The 20113-nt window shown below is 46.5% G+C and overlaps 1 protein-coding gene across 2 annotated transcripts in view; it reads left to right on the top strand.

Annotated features, from left to right (window-relative positions):
• The window catches only part of GPC3 (glypican 3), a 262387-nt gene that overhangs the window by 215880 nt on the left and 26394 nt on the right, over positions 1-20113 (top strand). The window contains exons 7-8 of one of the 2 annotated variants that reach the window (XM_034782133.1): positions 1222-1378; positions 2455-2959. In XM_034782133.1, coding sequence (XP_034638024.1) covers positions 1222-1378; positions 2455-2624 — 327 coding nt within the window. In that variant the 3' untranslated portion in view covers positions 2625-2959. Of the gene's footprint in view, positions 1-1221; positions 1379-2454; positions 2960-20113 lie in introns of those variants that run through there. The other variant, XM_034782132.1, reaches the window with a different exon arrangement.

Below are 20113 nucleotides of genomic sequence, written 5' to 3'. Positions count from 1 at the left end.
GGGCGGGAGTTCTGGGGGCGGTCAGGGGACAGGGAGCGGGGTGGGGGTGGATGGGGCAGGGGTCCAGGGGGGTGGGCCATCAGGGGGTGAGAAATGGGGGGGCCGGATAGGATGGGGGGGCCGGGCCACGCCCCCTTCCCCTAACTGGCCCTCCATACAATTTCCAAAACCCAATGCGGCCCTCAGGCCAAAAAGTTTGCCCGCCCCTGATCTAGGGTGATAGGACTTTTGTTGCTGACCTCTTTGAACACGAGATTTGGTTCTAAAGTAGGATGGCTGCCTTTTATTGGACAGTTGAATTCTGACATCCAGGTTATCCTTAAAACAGTTCTCCCTAGCTATAATAGTATTGTTGTTGGGCCTGATTTTCTGAAAGGCTGATCCCCTGGACTTTGACTGGAGTTCTCAGCACTTCTGCAAATCTGGGCTATTATTTTTGCTTGTTTATATAACATATGGGGGGCACCATGTGTCTCCAGCCTGGTGACGCACAAGGATAAAAATCCTGCAAGATCTCTCCTTTCTTTTCATACTTGTTACTTCCGAGTGGGGCAGTTCTCTCTTCAACCAGCATTTTCTTAGAGATCTTTATTAGGCTGGGAAGACAGAGAGTCCAATCTCTCAGGCCTTTGCATGCACCACACCCATCGACGGCTTCAAGTGTTAACTTAGGGTTCCAAACCACTAGCTCTGCTCCCACTGACGTCAATGGGAGTCTGGCTGATTTCGGTAGGAGTTGGACCAGTACTGAGTGCTTTTCTGCAAATTCCACTCTCAGGGCTGCATCCTGAGCCCCTCTCTGACCAAGCAAAGGGGCTATCTGTAGCTGGGTTAGAAAGCCTGTTTGGGAATTCTCCTTGTGGCACGTAGCCAGACTTAGGCCAGTTCCTCTGTGTAGGGGGCAAGTTGGGGGCAACCTCAGGGCAAAATTCTTCAATGCAACTTTTTTTGCCAGTTGTCTCCTCTCAATTGTGTACAGGAACATCCCTGAGCTCTTTAACGAGCTGACACTTGGGCTTGATGAGTAATTAACTTTCCCTCCTGCCTGGCCCATTCCTCCGGCATGCATGTCTCAAGCCAAGGGTGTGGAAGGAGTTGAGGTTGTTAAAGTACGATTTCTGCTGTTAAGACGAATCAACATCTGGATGGGGGAAGCCCTGCAAAGCGGGACAGTGATGAAGGGGGCTTTCCCATGGTTCTGTGCCACCTTGTGTCTTTCAGCTGTTGAAAGGAATGTCAATATCCCGGCGAAAAGCTCCAGACAAAACCACGGATGAGGATGAGTCAGAAAGCGGAGACTGTGATGATGAAGACGACTGCAGCGGCGGCTCCGGAAATGGGGAACTAAGGGTTAAGAATCAGCTCCGGTTCTTAGCAGGTGACGAGAATAATGACTTGAGTTTTCGTTCCCGCTCTGAACGTTACCTAGTACTCGGGTGCAAGGGTCCATTAACGCTGAACTTAATGGAATGATGCTAGGGATGAATCCGGCCCCGGGAGTCTTTTCTTCAGCAGACCCGTGGCAGATTTTTGTATGTAAGCCTCACTGACACTAGCAAGGGTGGCTAGAATAACAACCCAGTGACCTGAGAGGAGAGGAAGTTGGCTGCTCCTCGGCTGTCTGTAAATAGGAGGTGGTTTGCATGGCCCCTCTGAGGGGACACCCATGTGTAGCTGATTTCATCGCCCTGTAGGTGTGTGGTGTATTCCACAGCATGGAAAGGTGCAGTAGCCACTTAGTGAAGGGAAAGCGGGTTTGGGGCTAATTCTCATCTACACTAAGGCCCGTGTAAACTGCTCTGACAGTGTAAAGGGACCAAGTAGATGTCAATATTATGTACGTTGTCTCCCCACTACTCCCCCAAGACCATTTACACAGCCTGGGAGGTGTAGGATGGCCTCGGTGTAAGTGAGACTCCGGCCCACTGTGTGTGGGACGAGGCCATTGCCTTGAAGTGGTGCACCTCCTTTTTCAAGGCCGGTGTGTATGAGTCGGGTTCAACGGGAGATTTTAAATGTTGTTATGCACAGGTGGTGACCAAAATCCAGTTCTCTACCCTCCCCCTAACCCCTTGTGCTCCCAATACCCCGTGGAGCGCGTGACTCTGTGGGATTTTTTTTCTGTCTGGTAAAAGTATTGAAAAGAAGGAGGACCCCAAAGTGGATCACAACCCCATTTTAATGGGGTTGCCAAAGCAGGTGTTGGCCTTGGGCCCCAGCAAGTCTGAAGCCCAAGCCCCACCACCCAGGGCTAAGGTTACAAGCCCCCTGCCCAGGGCTTTGCTTCCTCCCCCCACCCCCCCCACCACCACCACCCGGGGCGGCGGAGCTTGGTCTTCGATTCCCCTTCCAGGGGCCGTGTAGTAATTTTTGTTGTCAGAAGGGGGTCACGATGCAATGAAGTTTGAGGACCACTGCTCTAAAGCAAACCAGACCATTTCTATTTCAACCTAGACTGGTACAACTTCACTGAAAGCAGCAACTCCCACCACTTCCCTGATGTACCGAGACCAGAATATCCATTTAGGCCTGATCTGGGGCAGCTGAAAATTGACCTTTGGTGGAGCTACACCGATTTACACCAATTTAATTTCGTTTCGAGGGCTGTATGCTTCTCTTCCTAAAGACCAGACAACTGAACCTGGATTAAATCAGCCCTGCGGCTTTGAAGTTTAAGAGGCAAATTTGGACGCTTAAACTAAGCCCAGATGTTTATAAATACCCTTCCATTGATCTGGGACAATTAAAATATCCCTAACAGAGTGAGGGCTGAGAGATTTAATAGCAGCTACCTATCCAAGATAGTGTGTTTTACATAATGTGTAAATAAAATATTTATATTCAAATATCAGTTGAGACAGAAAAGACCTTTTAAGTCCTCTAGCCCAACCCTAATTGATGTTAGACAACATAATAAAAATCGAATTCAGGTAAGGATGAAATGCACTTTCTTTCCTCAAATACTGAACCATCAAGGCCTATGTAAGGGAAATACAGTTGATCCAGCTATGCCCTCTTGTATCAAGCTCAGCCAAAGATGCAGGTTTCATCCTATATTAAATCTTTGTGTCACAGCTTCATGTTATTTCAGTGTATTTTAAATTTCCTTTTATGCCCTTTAGCCTAATAGTATCACTGATCTCTGAAGACATGCATAATCCTTCGCTACCTTTTTCTGTCTCTCTAGGCTGGTCTAATCACTGTCTTGATCTCCCAGATACCCTATCTGTCTAGGTGTTTATATCTTTCTTGTCACCCTGGTATGTGAACACATTAAATGAAAAAAAGAACAGAAGGATTCCCCCTCTCATTTTATCTGGCTGAAGGGGTATTTGTTGCTTACTTCTGTGGTGTATGGAAAACTGTTAAAATGACAAGCTATCGGTTTAATTTGTAAGGGGTTTTCTGGTCCTGTGTGCAGGATAGGGCGCTCTGTAGGGAGGCATGTGAATTGAGTAAATCTGCAAAGAGCCAGCCTAGAGCAAGATGGGGGTGAGTTGGGGCCCTCTGCCTTAGGGAGCAGCCTGCATTGTCTCTCTCTGTTTTTGGTTCTTGTACATTATGGTTCTGGATTTAAAAAAAAAAGTGTTATGTTGCAACTTTACAGCAAGAATATTTAACGTTTTTATCTAACTTCTCTGGATGCCATGAACATTGCAACTTCCTTCCCCACAATAGCAAAATATCTCTGGTAAAGAGTGACGTCTGAGCGAGATGTTCTTGGCATTATGATCTCTTCAGGCTTCCCCCTGCAACAAAGGGTCCAGCAAAGCAGTTGAGCACATGAGCAGTGCCGTTGAAATGAATGGGGCTGTTCTGGCATTTCCTAACTTTCGAGTTCTTGACTTTGCAGCCTTAATGTTCTTTTAATGTAGCTTTTTGGGTGCAATATAACTTTAGAGCATTCATGCAGACTGGTTGGAGAAATTTCTGTGGAAAGATGTGAAATGCTTTGTGATTTGGGCTGAAAACCAGAAAAAAATGTTTTGACATCCCGTTTTGACATTTTCAGAATTACACATTTAGATTTTTTTTTGATGATTTTTTGTTTTGATTTTTGTATTTGGGATCATGTGATATTTATTACCTATTATAACCTCGGAGGAAATTTAAAAAGTCAAAATTGAAACAAAACCTTTTGATCGACCCTCGCTGAAATGTTTTCAGAACTTTCTGATATGAATTTTGAACGGTTCAGTGGCTGCTCTGATTTGAAACAGAGCCAGATTCTGAAATCTCAAACTCTTCCATCCTTGGCACAGCTCTGCAAATATGTGCATACAGCCAGGACTGCAGGCTTGTGCTGGTTTATCTCCCTGCCTACTGAGGAGGGTAAAGAGGCACAAGGAGGGTTGGTTTCTCAAATTATCGATGGTTCCTCTTTTTTAATTACTGGACACTTTTATATTGTTGAAGACGGGGGAAGCCTTTGGGTCCCAGAGTGTGCCGTTATTCCTCTGCATTGGGGAGTATTGTTAGGTTAGTGATCAAACAAGTCAAATAGCTTAAAGTGGATTTTTGAGGTCTTGTTTGACCCTTTTCTGGTTCAAAATCAGCGAGTGACAGTTTGGCGAGTTGTATTTCTTTCTTTTTTAACTTGTTCTCCAAGCCCATGTTCAGTTCAGCTGATACTCTCTTTCCTTGACCCTGACATCTAATTTGCCGTAGGGTCAACATGCAGAAAGTCAAAATGCTCCCAAGAAGCGTAAGAACCTTAAATAGCATGGTGGCTTCTCCCTACTTAATTAAATCGCAAAAGGAGAGATGAGGCACCAGCGTCCCATTGTGGCAGTAGATGGCTAAAAGCCTGGGAAGACACAGTGTCTAGTGATAAAAGGCAGAATCCTGATCAGAAGTTAAAACAAAAGATGATCACAGTTTGCCAGCTAGGAGACTCTCCCTGAAAGAAGATTCAAAACAACTGACCTTTCAAGGAGCTTGGTTTGATCGTATGTAGATACTGGTGATCTAAACCTCTCCTGCTCACCAGTTACTCATATGCGGGGTACCTCTGGTTCTAGCAGTTTAACTGCTAACAGCTGCTGACCACCCCTTTTCCTACCAGCTGTCACCCTGAATGGTTTTGAAAATCAGGAGAAACAAAAACAAACAAACAAAAAAAAACATGTTATTTCCAATATACTAGTTGTGATTTATCTCCTGTTCTATAAAGTGTAACCTTTGTTTCTTATTTATAATGACCCTATAATAGCGGCATGGTCAACTGAAACCGTAATGATTTAAACATACTTGTAAACTGTCAAGTCAAAAGTTTGTGAGTGACTATAAGCATATGTTGGCAAGCTCTATATGCTAATAAATTCATTATTATGTTGCCCCACTGGAAAAAGCACCGAGATAGAGGGGTTTTATGATGGATCTTTTATCCTTTGTCACATCTGCAACACATTAAAGATTTTGAAGGCAGATAATGTTTACAATAGGAGAATGATTGAAAAGCTTCTAGATCAATGAGCAGCACTTCCTGTTTTTCAATGGGAAAGCCCTGGCATCTGCACCATGTCCACGTAAACCCTAAAATAGATCTGTACACACACACATATACTTACGCCACACCAATGGCAAATCATGTCTACGAATAAATTATAGTATTCCCCTGCAAATTGCGAGGTACCGCCAATGTGTTCCAGAGTCGTGCATTCACCCACTTCTGAAATCAATCATTCTGCACTTGTACGCAAAGCAGACAGGCTGGTTGCTAGCTGGCAAACTGCTGACATTCCGAATAGCCACCCACTAATTAACTCACCTCTGGAATTCTCTGTCAAGACGCTACTTATAACCAGCCAGCCTGCTGCCAGGAGCCTGAAAATAAAACATGGGCACTGGGGACAACACGCTACGGCGAGTGGCTTTGACGTACATGGAGTGTAAAGATCGCCTTTCGCTGTGTTCACTGAGGATGGTGGCCTAGCACACTTCGCTTGCCCAGGGGTGACTTGGCAATTGCAGATTGCCTGGACAACAGTGTCGGAGCACCCCCCAAAATAGCGATAGCCAAGAGGGATAAATAGGACCCATCTCCTGGGGACACTTAGGAACACACCTGCCATTTGGAGCAATCTGGCGGATTCCAAGGGGGATGGGGGAAGGGAAGGTTCAGAGAGAGCCAAAGTTGTCCATGGAAGGGAGAAGCTGAGCAGTGAAGCCTGTCCTGGGCATGGAAATCGGCTCCATCCCATCTGCAGTTCAGACAGCAGTAGGGGTGCGTGGGAACAGATATTGACATAGATGTGTGTGATAATGATATCTGCAGCCTGTGTATAACAGCGCCACCTGCTGGCTGCTCCTGCTGCACCCGTGGAGCTAATTAATCCTCTTTGATCATGCCGCCTGCCCCTGGGTTGTTCCTGCTAGGGAAAGAGAATCCACAGCTAAGGGTCCGAAGTGTCCGCCATGGATTCTTTTGCTCCAGCAAGCTCTGCCGAGCTGCCAGCCGTAAGCCTCCCTGCGTTATCAAAGGAGCAGTGTAGCCGGTGGCACAGTTTCCTTGTCTTGGCTTGGAGATCTGTGCCCCCTCTTGCACATTCAGCCGCCTACAGAGGGATAAATCAGTGCTTATCGTGGGAGGGGAGCAGAACTGGCTCTGAGAGGCTCCTGAGCACCAGGCAACGCCCAGCCACCCAGTCTGGGCCTATCTTGTGTTTTTGTTATTTGCTAGAGATACACTTTGCACCCAAGCCTAGAGACATCTATGGAGCCTCCCTACTTTGTATCAGAGTGGCCCATAACAGGATGATCAGCATTTTATCGGTAAATGTTGATTTCACTGTCACCCACCCAAACTGACATAAAACCACTTCCATCAGTATTAACAGAAATTTACAGATAGGCAAAGCAAGAAAAATGCTACTTGAGAACTTATCAGAGTTTGACTTAAGGGCACTTACTGTATATTTCGACGTGACATTGACAATTCATGGTTTAAAGGTTATAAAGCTGTAACTTTTTGAAACTCAACATCTTCTGTCATTAAATAATTGTCTGACCTCCCCATAATTTCCTTCCACTCTGAAAATTGAAATTGATAAAAATCAGGGGAAAATGCATAAAACCCAATAATGTTCTGCAACTGTGAACATTTAAATTGATAAAAATAAAAAAAAAATGCTTAAAAATAAACATTGATATGATCCATCAAAATGATCAAACAACTAAAACTTGAATTGTGCCAAGCCCGCCCATACCTCATCTCTGTAATGCCTATTACTTGCTCTGCCAGTGACTTAGCCTTTCGATGGGAATGCTTAGAGGGATACTTTCAAGGCTGCAGGCTTAACAATTACCCTATTGCACTTGCCGAGAATGGTCACGTATTAAAGCTGTTTGTTTGAGGAATCCCTGAAACAGGATTGCAGATTGAATGGTACGTCCAATGAGATGTGTTAAATAATAAAAGCAGCTGTGTGTTGTTCGATTCCCAGCCAACAAGCCAGTACTTGTGCTCAATGATAGTGCATATGTTTTGGCTTGTATAGTGGCAGAAGTAAATAAACACACCTGAGCTATTCTTCCTTTAGGCATCTTCTTTTTAAAAGCTTCTTCAAAACCTAAGTAGATTATGCAGAGTGCTTTTCCCAGAGTGCAATGTCTCCAATGATGGGTCTGCCATGAGACTGTCCCACAGTTTAACAGGTCTGACTGTTAAGACTTCATTCTTGATACTCAGCACAGATTTTTCCTTTGGTTAATTTCATCTCATTAAATCCTCAGCCCCTAAATGTCTCCCCTTAGGTGTCATTGATCCAAGCTCTCTCTATTCACTGTTGCAGCAGGGGCCAGCAGATGGCACATGTGGTCTTCTAGCTAGTTTTTCTGAGCACATGAGAGGATTTTCCGGTTTGGGAAGTCATGCTGTGGTGGTGTTAGTTTTTGTTGTTCATGGTTCTGTGTGGAGACAGTGGCTCTTGAATGGGAAGCTGTGTGAGAAGCAGGGCAGTCTGCTCTCTGCCTGTGTCTGTGATTGGAGCCAATTTCCGAGCAGAGTTGTCCCCTGGAAATTGGGCATTGACGTTGAGCTGAGATTCCCAGAAAGAAGTGATTGCCCTGCATGCTGTTCGGCCATCTCTGTTCCAGGACTGATATGTGCACCAGTAAAACAAGTTTCCCATAGAATGTACCCAGATTCCATGTCACCAATCTCTTCCCCACTGGAAAGCCGGCTTGCAAGGCCCTGGAAACCTGGCTCTGCTCAGCGGAGGGGTGTTGCCAATTTTAGACTGGGGACTGTTACGCTGGAAGAAGAGCCTACACTGTTCTTAATTTTTATAAGATAATCTTGTCAGGTCCTTTATCATTTTGATTGCTCTTCTGTGAATGCCTCCCTGCTTGGCCATATCTTTTGTGTTCTGAGATGTTCATACCTGAAGACATTTAAAGAGCCATTCTGCTTGATCTGGAAATGAATCCAGATCGTCTGTTTAAAAAAAAATCCCTTGGATATTGGCTTAGGAAGAGCCTTTCAAATACAGTGTAACTGACTGGCATCTGGAGCTGCAATGTGACATTTTATAGATATGAAGGTATTACCAGCGCAGATGAACTGTTCAGATTGGAGTATCTACATTCTCTTCTCCTTTCCACACTATTGAATACTTTGGGTGTTTTAACCATAATCTACCTAGCATCAATTTTAATTGTAAATTAATTCAGTTTTTTGTCTACGAATAGCTTAATATTTGAGTAAAGTGGTAATAGTACGGACATGCTGTTCTACAAGACATTAATCCTGCCCAAGAGAGGGGAAAAATGGTCCAAATGCAACTCGATTATTCTGACATGAGAACTGAATCCAGGCCAATTACACAGTGCAATGGCACTATTACCACTAGTCTAATGCAAGTGTTTGTGTTTGTTGGGATTTCTGTTTTCCTTTGAATGAGGATTTGGTTAGAAGTCAAGAATTTTGTGTCATTATGGAAGATGGAGGAGGAGTCGCATGTAATTTATTGAATCCCTAATTGTATCGAGTGGCAAATTCATTAATTCACTTTTGTTTTGCTTTTTTTAATTGAAGGATCTAAGACACATAATGAATTTTAGTGCAGTCAGCAAAAAAGAATCCATTTATTGACAGGTTGATACAATTAGCAGTGGCTTTCAGAGACAGGGTTGCTATTCGTTTCCACTTCAGTGGAGTGCGTTCAGTGCAATAACACTATCAGGCCCATATCCGGAGTGTAACGTGCGTGTGTTTGACGGGTTTGTTGTAACTCCTACATTGCCAGACTCTTTAGAGAAACGTTGAATCCATAATTTACCAAACTGGACAGGTGAGGCGTCTGTTATAATACACTTGCAGATTAGACAGAGAATAAAGTCACATTTGCGCAGAAGCATCAATTATATTAACAAGCAAATCTGCTATTCGTTTTAATTTTATATTCTTTTTGGTTCTGTTGGTCATTTTTAAAAACCCCTTCAATGCCCCGGACCCCAATTTAAGAAACGCTGGCCTATAATATAAAGGAGGTCAGACTACATGATCTAAAGGTCTCTTCTGCCCTTAAACCCCGTGAAACTATGACACAAAAGGAAGGGTTTTGATGTCCCATGAAGGCTTTGAAAACAGCTCTGTAAAGGTGCGAGACTCATTGCTGCGGCACCTCCTGCTGGTCGTCTCAGGAAATTAGCTCTTTTCCAGCCTGGGCACCCTTTGCAGGCTGGTGTCCTGCTTTTAGCTGGCCCCATGTCCTTCCCAGACCCTGGTGCCCCTTTATGTTGGGTGCTGCCCCCTGGCAGTACCCCCATCAGTATCTATGGGTCTCCCCTCTCTGGGAAACCCCAACCCTCTAATCCCCAGTCTGCCTCAGTCTGGGCTACTGCCGGTCATCACCAAGTCCCCGCTCCCTGGGGCAGACTGCAGTGTAAAAGCCACTCATCATAGGCAAGGGGGTTCAGACCTGCTGCCTTCCTCTGCCTCCCAGTACCTCTATGAGCCTTGGACCAGGCCCTGCAGCCTGGGGAGTTGCCAGCCTGGAGCTCCTCTGGCTCTCCCCAGCCCTGCTTCACTTCCAGTCCCCTTCCTGCAGGCAGCCAGGCCCTGCTCTCTCCTAGCCTGGAGAGAGACTCCCCTTGGGCCGCTGGCTCACAGACTTTTTATACAGGCCAGCTGTGGCCTGATTGGGGCGTGGCCCAGCCGCTTCCCCAGTCTGCCGTCCCCAGCCCTCTCCAGGACTGCTTTCAACCCCTTCTATTTTAGGAGCGGGGTAGCCACCCTGCTACGGGCTCCCTGAGATGGCTCATCCACCTGAGATGTATAAATGTTTGTAATACCACTTTGCTGCTGCAAAACACTTCACCTTCATTTCTGTATGAACACAGGTTGTTAACTTTGGTAACAGCCTGTATATTACCCACGTGTTTTCAGAGATGCTTTTCAACGGTGAAATTTTGGGGGCTGATGTGTCTCTCTAACTTGTTATCAGAACAGAGTGTTTTGCATGACGGAAGGCTTCAAAACAATTTCAAAAATGTCCCTCTGTTTTGCAGATGTCCACATAGTTGCAACTTTTGAAGTCCACCTGCATTTTCAAGGAATCACAAATATCTTGTTCTCTAGCTGAAAATAACCAAATATCTCCTCACGCTAGTCAGTTTTCTCCTCAGGCTCAGCTGGAACCCCGGCATTTTACTTTAGGCCATTTTCTTTTGGAGAACAAACTAACAGAACAGCCTTTTGGTTAAGACAATGCTAAAGGAGCATTCCAAACAGATACGAGCCAGGTGCTGCTTGCTAGTGGGCTGACAAGACAACCCGACCTAGATAGTGTGGTGCATTGTGCTTGTTTCAGCCTGAGGTACAAAGAGGCGTCTGTATGTGAGCCTGATCACAATACAACCCCCTGATTGACTCAGTGTATACTGGAGAGGGCCTCCCTTTCATGCATGACTTGCCTTTTACTAATGCCTTCTTGCAGGTAAACTGACGGATAGGAGCGACTGAAGGAGTTTAACAAAAGGGGTTGTGGCACACGCAGGTCCTGCCTGCACGAAGCACAGTTCTGAACCCACTTTTAGGTAGGGTGATCAGATGTCCCCATTTTATGGGGCCAGTCCCGATTTTTGGGTCTTTTTCTTATATAGGCTCCTATTACCCCCCACCCCACTCCTGATTTTTCACACTTGCTGTCTAGTCACCCTACTTTTAGGCAATGCTGCACTGCTAGTGCCATCAGTGTAAGCACTAGTGTAGTGCACACAGGCATGTGTGTGCATCTCGCCCCCCGGGGAACGGCCTTGCCTGGTCGGCAGTCGAGTTGCCACTACTGGCGGTGTCTGTACCACTGCACCACTGCTGAAAAACAGCTCCGAAATTTCGCAGCGCCAAGAGCCCCAGCGAGATACCAGTCTGTGTCCGTGGCACTTTGAATGGCGAGGGAGTTTACTTGTTATAACTCTGCTGAGCGCTGCTTGCCATTGCTAGACTCCTGCTTGTACAGCCCTAGGACTCGATCCTGCACCCACTAAAGTCAATGGTAATGCTCCCCTGACTGCCCTGGGGCAAGACCAGTCAGGGGGTCTCCTGACTTTATGCCTGCCTCTCAGGGGGTGAGGCTGTCTGGGGCTGGGCAGCCTTTCCCTGAATCCGAAAATAGGCCATGCCTCCTGCACGTGGAATAAGGAAGCAGGGTTTGTTTCGGAGGTAGCAGCACTTCTCTGGTAGTGGCAGAATGCTTCCAGGGGGGTCTCTGCAGCTAAAACCTGCTTCTCGCTCTCTCTGAGTTCCCTCTTCAGCCGAGAGTGCTTGGTTCTCTCCAGGAGTCGGAGCTGCTGCTCCTTGGCCAGGCAGCAGAAGCTGATCCTGCTAACTTCCTTCCCTCCTGGGCTGAACTGTATACAGAATCGTAGGGTGAGACAGGACCGCAAGGGTCACCTCCTCTAAACCCCTGCCAAGATGCAGGGTTTGCTGCACCTCACTGCATCATCTGCAGCTCTGTTACCGTACAGAGATGAATGAGTGAGTGCTGGTTGCCAAACATAGAATCGTAGGACTGGAAGGGACCTCGAGAGGTCATCTAGCCCAGTCCCCTGCACTCGTGGCAGGACTAATTATCTAGATCATTCCTGACAGGTGTCTGTCTAACCTGCTCTTAAAAATCCCCAATGATGGAGATTCCACAACCTCCCTAGGCCAATGGGAGCTGCGGGAAGTGGAGCAGGCCGTAGAGACGTGCTGGCCGCCGCTTCCCGCAGCTCCCATTGGCCGGGAACGGTGAACCACAGCCACTGGGAGCTGTGGGGACGGTGTCGTGCCTGCGGATGAGCAACATAAACAAACTGTCTCGGCCGCGTGCCGAAGGTTGCCGACTCCTGAGGTAGTGGGTGGGGCTTAGTCCGTGAGATTGATTCCTTTCCTGACTGAAAAGACTCCCATTGACTTCAATGGGCTTTGGAGTAGGCTCCGTGAAGAGACCTTCCTTTTCTGTAGTATATTAACCTGTATGTAGTATATTAGACTGAAATTTAAAGCTCATTCTCTTGTGATCATTGGACTCCAACACAGCCACGGGCAGACTTTTGCTGAAGGAACCCTTCCTTTCTAGCCATTGTCAAAAATAATACAGCTGAGAGGAAGAGAAACGTTCCAGCAGCGAAATCCCTGAGAGCATAGATTTGGATCCAGATTTCTTTCTCAGCTTCCTGGATAAACTGTAGTTGTGATTAAAAAATAGTACATCTCGGGGTATGCTCTACAAATCACTCATCGGTTCTGGACATGATCAGTTACTGAGTCAACATCTTTCTGTTCACTTTCAATGTGCTTCAGAAACTGGGGAATTCATCATTCGTCAGGAAGAAGCTCTCCTCAACTGTTCTGAATTAGCTGTGACCTGCTGCACAAACATCTGTCACCCTTGCTGAAGCGAACACCAGTAGTAATGTGAACTGAACCAGGTGGAGCCAAATGCTGGTTCAGATAATTCCCCTAGGAATCTCCGCCACAAGGAGCCAATCCTCGACCCCTCACCTGGCCCAGACAAGTGGGCTGAGCGCTGCGGGGAGGTGCAGCCCTTTGCATGAGGGGTATGCAAGCATTGGACCCCCTGAGTGCTCCAGCCTCCCGCATCTGAGCAGCACAGCTTCCTCTGTTAACAGGGCTTTTGGAGCCCACAGAGGAGACCAGCAGCAAGGTTTCACCTGGATAAATAAATCACGTACAATCAAGTACTAACGAAATGCAGGAGTCGAGCTTACAAGCCCCTGCTGGAACTTTTAGGCGTTTGGCATGCCTCACTTGGCAGCGGTAGCATCCAGCTCTGTAATTTAGGGTTTGTCTACACTCAAGAAAATTAATCCCAATTAACTAAAGGTATGAATTTAAAGCGGATTAGTTAAAACTGCATTAAACTCCTGTGTGGACATGCTCATTCAGAATTAAAGTAGCCTTAATTCGGTGTAGCTTAATTCAAACTAAATTAAGGTCATTTAAATTCTGAATGAGCGTGTCCACACAGGGCTAAATGCAGTTTAAGTAATCCACTTTAAATTCACACTTAGGGCATGTCTTCACTACCCGCCGGATCGGCGGGTAGCAATCAATCTATCGGGGATCAATTTATCACGGCTAGTGTAGACACGATAAAATCGATCCCCGATCACTCTGCCGTCGACTCCGGAACTCCACCGCAGCGAGAGGCGGAAGCGGAGTCGATGGGGGAGTGGCAGAGGTCGACTCGCCGCCATCCTCACAGACAGGTAAGTCGACCTAAAATACACAACTTCAGCTACGCTATTTGCGTAGCTAAAGTTCCGTATCTTAGGTCGACACCCTCTTCCCCCCCCCCCCCCATAGTGTAGACCTAGCCTTAGACTCGTGGGGCTGGTCTATACTAGGTTGACCCAGCTATATTGCTCAGAGGTGTGAAAAATCCACACCCCCGAGCGACGTAGTTAAACTGACTTAAATCCCACTGTAGACACTACTAGGTCAACAGAAGAATTGTTTTGTCACCTTAGCTACCCTCTCTCGGGGAGGTGGATTTACCACAGCGACAGGAGAACCCCTTGCTCCAGCTGTGGTGCGGTAGCATTTTAAGTGTAGACATAGCATCGGTGTTGCTTTTAGGGCTGATCAAAAAATTTCCAACAAAACTATTTTCTGTCGGAAAATGCCATTTTGTCACAATCAAAGCTTTCTCTAGAAATATATCAGTTTTGATTGTTTCATTTAGAACTTTAAAAAAAAAAAGCATTGTGAGAAGGTTGAAACATTCCATTACAGCCTTATTGGAATGCAATGTTTCAATTTTGTATTTCAAAATGCCGAAATGTTTTGATTTCATTATATTACCGATATAACACTGAAAAAAGTCAAAATCAGACTGAAAGATTTAGATTTTATGGAAACCAAACATTTCTGTTGACCTGAAAAAAAATCGAAAATTTCCTTTTTCAGGAAATTTTAATATGTTTGTTTTTTTTCCAATTCAGAACAAAAACACATTTTAAAATGTCTGAATTTCCCACACAACGGAAATTCCAAGTTTTCATTAGCTGTCATTGCCTTGGCAGTCAGAGCTGTCAGAAATATTTTGCCTCTTCCATTGTTTTTTATTATTATTATTTTTGTTCTTGAGGCAGTTTGATGAGTTTTGCCGAAGGCCGGAGCAACGTGCTGCTTTTTGCTTCCTCTAACATGGTCTCATTGGAAGTGGAGCTGAAGCTCGGCTCTGAGATGAAAGCTTGCACTGTCCATTGGCTTCAGTTCACTGCGTGGTCACTACTAATGCAGCCGGGGGAATGTGGAAGAGGAAATAAGTCGGGGGGAACATGGAGGTAAAATGTAGTGATTGTGCTTCCTGATCGCGAGGCAGAAATCACCAAGCTACCCTTTAAGCTTTTGACCAGAAGTTGGGAATGGACAACAGGGGATGGATCACGTGATGATTATGTGCTGTTCATTCCATGGTCCATAAGGAGCAATGCCTGGGCTGCACCGAGAGAAGGCCCTTCCTGCCCATCAGAACTCTACCCTGGCTGTCTCTTGGGATCCTCAAGATAATGAAAAGCTGTTGCTTTTTGTGGGTGTGAGTTTTGCATGCCCTAACTGCAACCACAGGAGAGAGCTGGGCCCTGCTGAAACCAGAAATACAAACCCAACCAAAGAAAGCCAATTGGCAGCCATGCATTTCCTCTCCCAGAATTTTTTTTTCGCAAAGGCTCCTTCATGTGGATCAAAATCTCCTATGCCCTCAGCATAGTCAGGGACGGGCCCAGAATTCTAGGCTGAAGAAGGGAACAGAACAAGTCCAATGGGGGAGAGCTTGTATGTTTTTCTTTCAGCTAATAGTGGCCTACCTGTTCACTGCGCGGTAGAAAAATCCTCACTTTGCTGGTTGCCTGGGAAGCTGCTGCGTTCATGGCCCAGTTCTCTTGCGTGCATGTGCATCTTACACTATGGTTTGGTGTTCAGGTTACTCATTGGTGCACACGCCGTCGGATGACTGTTACACATTGCTGCTTTGGGAACTCATTTAATCTGAGTTGTAGCTGGCTTGGCAGGTAGCCGGACTGAAAGGGCAAATGGCATCATCTTTTGTCCAGCCCGGGAGCCCCAACAGGATTCATAAAATGTTAATTGCAACTGCAACGTGATACACATCTTCCCCCCTCCCCCGCCTTCCTTCCTTCCTGTTTTAGGTCAATTGTATTTTGAGGCCTGTATACTGTAGCTGGAGTTGAAGCTATTTTTGAAAGGACTGTGTCCCCTGGATCCCGGAGCTATTTCCTGCCCTGGGACGCAGCCTCTCACACATCTGTTGCTTGCAGCATGTTTTTGGACTTTGGGTCTTTATCTGGGCTGTAGTTGTCAGGTGGGAGCTGGTGGTTATCATCATGCTTTGAGTAATATCCTTTGCCTCCATCGATATCGCCTTTTTCTGTGACGCTACTTTGGTGCAATAATTGCATGGATCTGTTCTTTATTGACAATGCCAATCAAGTCATTTTTTTTTTAAAGCCATTTTTGAGCTCATGGTTTTAGCTGCTCTAGGTTGCATTCTGAGATAGTTCTTCATCTTTAGTTGCCTTCATAAATCTTGCATTACAGCAATCATTGTACAGAATCTAATAATGTGTATTCCTACCAAATATTTTCCTGTTCTCCATGCCAGTCAAGCCAGACTGTCCACCCCCTGTGCCACTTAACCCCTTCAGGGCTGGCATTCACCCTCTCAGATCCTGCTTTGTAGCTTGTGTGCCTGTGTAGTTGCAGTCCTCAGCTTCTAGTGCCTGGGGACATGAACTGAGTGAGGATGTAGCTGGTCCCCTATTTGTGAGGAGAGTGACGAGTGTCACCCTGGTACAGCTGGGCGTGCTATCACTTGGTTACCTGTATTTGAGATAGCCACAGCTCTGGGCAGCACGTTGGGTGTTTTGAATTAGACTTGTAGAAATTAGGGCTGGAAAAGACGTATGAAATCACCTTGTTCGTCCATCTGCTAGTGTGTGTCATCGGCCTTGAGCTGATGAAAACCGTGGTGGGCACCTGGTTGACTCTGAGACATCAAGCTTGTTTAGCCTGAGATCTGACTGATGGAAGGAAGGAGGAGGGAGCTGCCATGTTTCCTTGGCTGGTACCCACCCTTTTATGCTGATGTTATTTGTGTGTGCACAAGCAGAGGGGAATGCAGGGTGTCGGGACCGGGAAAACCTCCCTGTACCCAGCCTTCTGGAACAGCCTTCCCGTATCCTGTCTCTCTCCATCACGTTTCCAATCTTGGCTGAAGGTAGCACTTTCTCCTTTGCCCTCCTCTCTGAATTCCCTCTCCCTCTGCTGTAACATTGTATCACTTTATTTAACTTTCTAAAGCGTTTTAGGATACAATTTGTACCCAAGGCGCTCTAGGAAACGAAGCTGCCTAGTATTTAATTGAAATGTGTCGCTCCCAGTGATGGCAATGCCTGGGGTCTGTCATTAGTCATACTAATCTCGCTCTTGATGGATGGTACTGACTTGAATGGATTGCCTAAGAGTGTGTTGTACGATGCAAAACAATCAATCTGATATATTTGAAGATACGTACCAGTCTGTTTGCCTTCAAGCTGTGCAGAAACAAGTGCTTTGCTGAGTGCCTTGTAACTAAACAATAAAATTAAAATGCTGGCCCAATCCCGCAGAACACACATTGTCTAGAGATGGATAGATCTGAATGATGGGGATCATAACTTACCTTCTGGTTTTCTTTCTAAACATTTAACAGACAGACCAGGTAGGGTATAAGCGGTTGCAGAGCAAAGGCATTGGAGGCTGGATAACAGCCCTGATTCAGCAACATATTTATGGGCCTACCATTCCTTCCTTAAAACATGAGTAGTCCCACTGAAGTCAAGAGTGAGGTGCTTATGAAGTTCAGCACATGCTTAAATACCTTGCTGAACTGGAGCCAAAGTTATAACGCTGTTAGCAGATGCTAAATAGGTTATTTAGTGGCCTAAATTTATTAAATCTGTCAGCAATATTCTAGGAAAAGTAGTACCAGAAAAGAGAGCAGAGAAAGCATGAAAGGTGCCCAATTTCTGCTGGATCAGACCCCCTGAGAGCCGTGGGATCTGATGCATTGAGGGGGAATGTGGTTGCCTGGACTCTGACTCATAGCAGATGTGCCCAATTTACATTACAGCTTAATACCTTTGTTTTAAAATGTTATTTCGAGACAAATGTGTTAAAGCAGATGTTTCCAGTAAAACAAATATTTGTGTAATTTACAAACAACTTCCTGCTGCCAAAACTCATTAGAAAAGGGGAGGAGGGAGGGGGACCGGTTCTGCATACCCAAAAGAAAAAAAATTAAAAAAAAATCTAAAAATAAAATACATCCCGAGAATGCATTTCCACATGTTGGGTGAAAATAGCTCCAGCGCTTTGAGGAACGCTGAGAGAGAAGAAGTGGTTTGAGAATGATGTATGGAAGCCTATTTAAAGACAACTATCCTGCAAGTGTGAATAAACATAAAGCAAATACCCACAGATGATGTGCAGTCAATAGCACAAATCTTAATGTAAAAATGCTGAACCAGCTTCTGTTTTTCAGGGTAATCACAGAAAGGCAGCGTGGGATTTTCAAAGTCACTTACACACTTTTGAGAATTCCACCCCCGGTTTCTAAAACGCTTCATTTACTCTATTGAATTTCCACATGATTCCAGGCCCCTTAGCAATTCAGTTGTGGCTAGCGGGAGCCCGCATCTGGGCCCCACTGTACTATCCCAGACTGATTTGACATGAAAATGAACCCTGGAGAGTTTCATTGCCCAGGCATTAAAACAACCAGTAGGGGTAATCAACTCAGATTCCTTCCTGGGCACCTTGCTCCCTGTACCCAGCCCCACCCTGCGAGGGCTGCTGGGAGCCTGGGGGTGTCTTGGGGGCAGAAGGAATGGAGTGGGCCTTCCTTTGGACCTGAGATTTCCCATTAGCCTTTTGTAAAGCCGGGTTACAACCTTTTGCATTCCAGAAGATCTTTGGCATCACACTGATGTACTGGGGGGAGGCGAGTCTGGGGGCTAAACTGCCTAATGGTCAGAGTAGGGGGAAGGGATAGCTCAGTGGTTTGAGCGTTGGCCTGTTAAACCCAGGGGTGTGAGTTCAATCCTTGAGGGGGCCATTTAGGGATCTGGGGCAAAATCAGCACTTGGTCCTGCTAGTGAAGGCAGGGGGCTGGACTCAATGACCTTTTGGGGTCCCTTCCAGTTCTAGGAGATAGGTATATCTCCATATATTATTTTTTAGATGATGGAGTGCTCCCCTCTATGTCACAAGACCAGGGAGTGAGAAGAGCTGGATTCCAATTCTAGCTGTGCCATAGGCACTTTGGTTCATCTCTCTGTGTCTCAGCTTCCCGGTCTGTGAACCAGGGACAGCAGGACTTCCCTGCCTCCGCGGCCTGGCGTGCGGTGCAGGGTGATTCATTCTGGCTGGGTAAATGAGTTGAGACGTGTGTGTGAGGGGTCTAGGTATTATCCTTGTGATGCTGGGTTTAGCTGTTCTGTTAATCTGATGGGTTTGGCATTTAGCCCCAATCCTCTCCCTGGGGGCACATCCCGAGTGTGTGTTGAGGGTCTCCTTGGGAGCAAGGGAGGAATTCGTCACTGCCTCTCCAGGCTCAGAGTTAAAGCACATGCAATTCCTCTCTTTCCCCACAGTGCAAAGCATCAGCTCCCCCAGTCCTTCCCATGTTCTTCCCCTAGGCAAATAGAAGGAGGGCTCTCCCTGGGAGACCGCACTCACTGCTGGAGCCGTTCACTATTAAAGTGAAGCTAGCAGCCCTAGCTCAGAGAGCGCCCTGCACGCTGCAAGCAGACATGTACAGGGCATTCCTCAGAACAGCTGTGATCCCTCCCCCACGCCAGTCTGCTTTTAGACATGGCATAACTGGGGCTACAAGACCATTCCTCCGTCCGTCTCATTCTGCCTTTCCCGGCTACTGTTCCCCAGCCCTGGTATGGGCATTCGGCCAGCCTGCCTCGCCTTTGTGTTTCCCCTGCCTTGTTTTGCGTGAGCAGCTGTTTGCGTCTGTGGTGCCCATTCACCTTTTCTCCTCACAGCTCCGGAGCACGTGCACCATTGGGTCATATCCACGGCATTTGGGCCTACCTTATGCCCTGCTTCCGGTGTCTGTTTACACCCAATGCCTGCAAGCTTGACACTCACGTTACATACAACTTGACACCCTCCTTGGTCTTTCCGGGTTTCCCAGGCTACAGCTGCCGTACGAGTAGTGGTTTTGGTAGCCACAAGAGCTAGCGAGCCCCTGGCCTTCCATTTCTCCATTGCATGGGTATTAATTGGGCCGCATACGTGTGAACCTAATCTCTTGTCAGCTGAGGAGGCAGTTATTTGTAGAGTCGAGCAGGCTGCCCATCTAAATCCATCATTGCTTAGCACCTGTGCCGCAGATACGTGGCTCAACCAACTTCGGAGAAGACCCAATGTCATCCAAACAGGTGGAAATAAGGGTGGGCAGCCAACAACCCATAAATGAGCATTACGGGGGGAGGGGGCTCAGGCGGGAGGCTGGCTATCCTGAGCTGACTCGAATGGGAGCTGCCACCAAGCACTTACCCTTGTTTGCTGATCTTAGGTAACAAA

The sequence above is a fragment of the Trachemys scripta genome, chromosome 9, assembly GCF_013100865.1.
Source record: "Trachemys scripta elegans isolate TJP31775 chromosome 9, CAS_Tse_1.0, whole genome shotgun sequence".
NCBI lineage: Eukaryota > Metazoa > Chordata > Testudines > Emydidae > Trachemys > Trachemys scripta.
The sequence above is the reverse complement of the archived record's forward strand: the minus strand, read 5'-3'. Positions and strand labels throughout refer to the sequence as shown.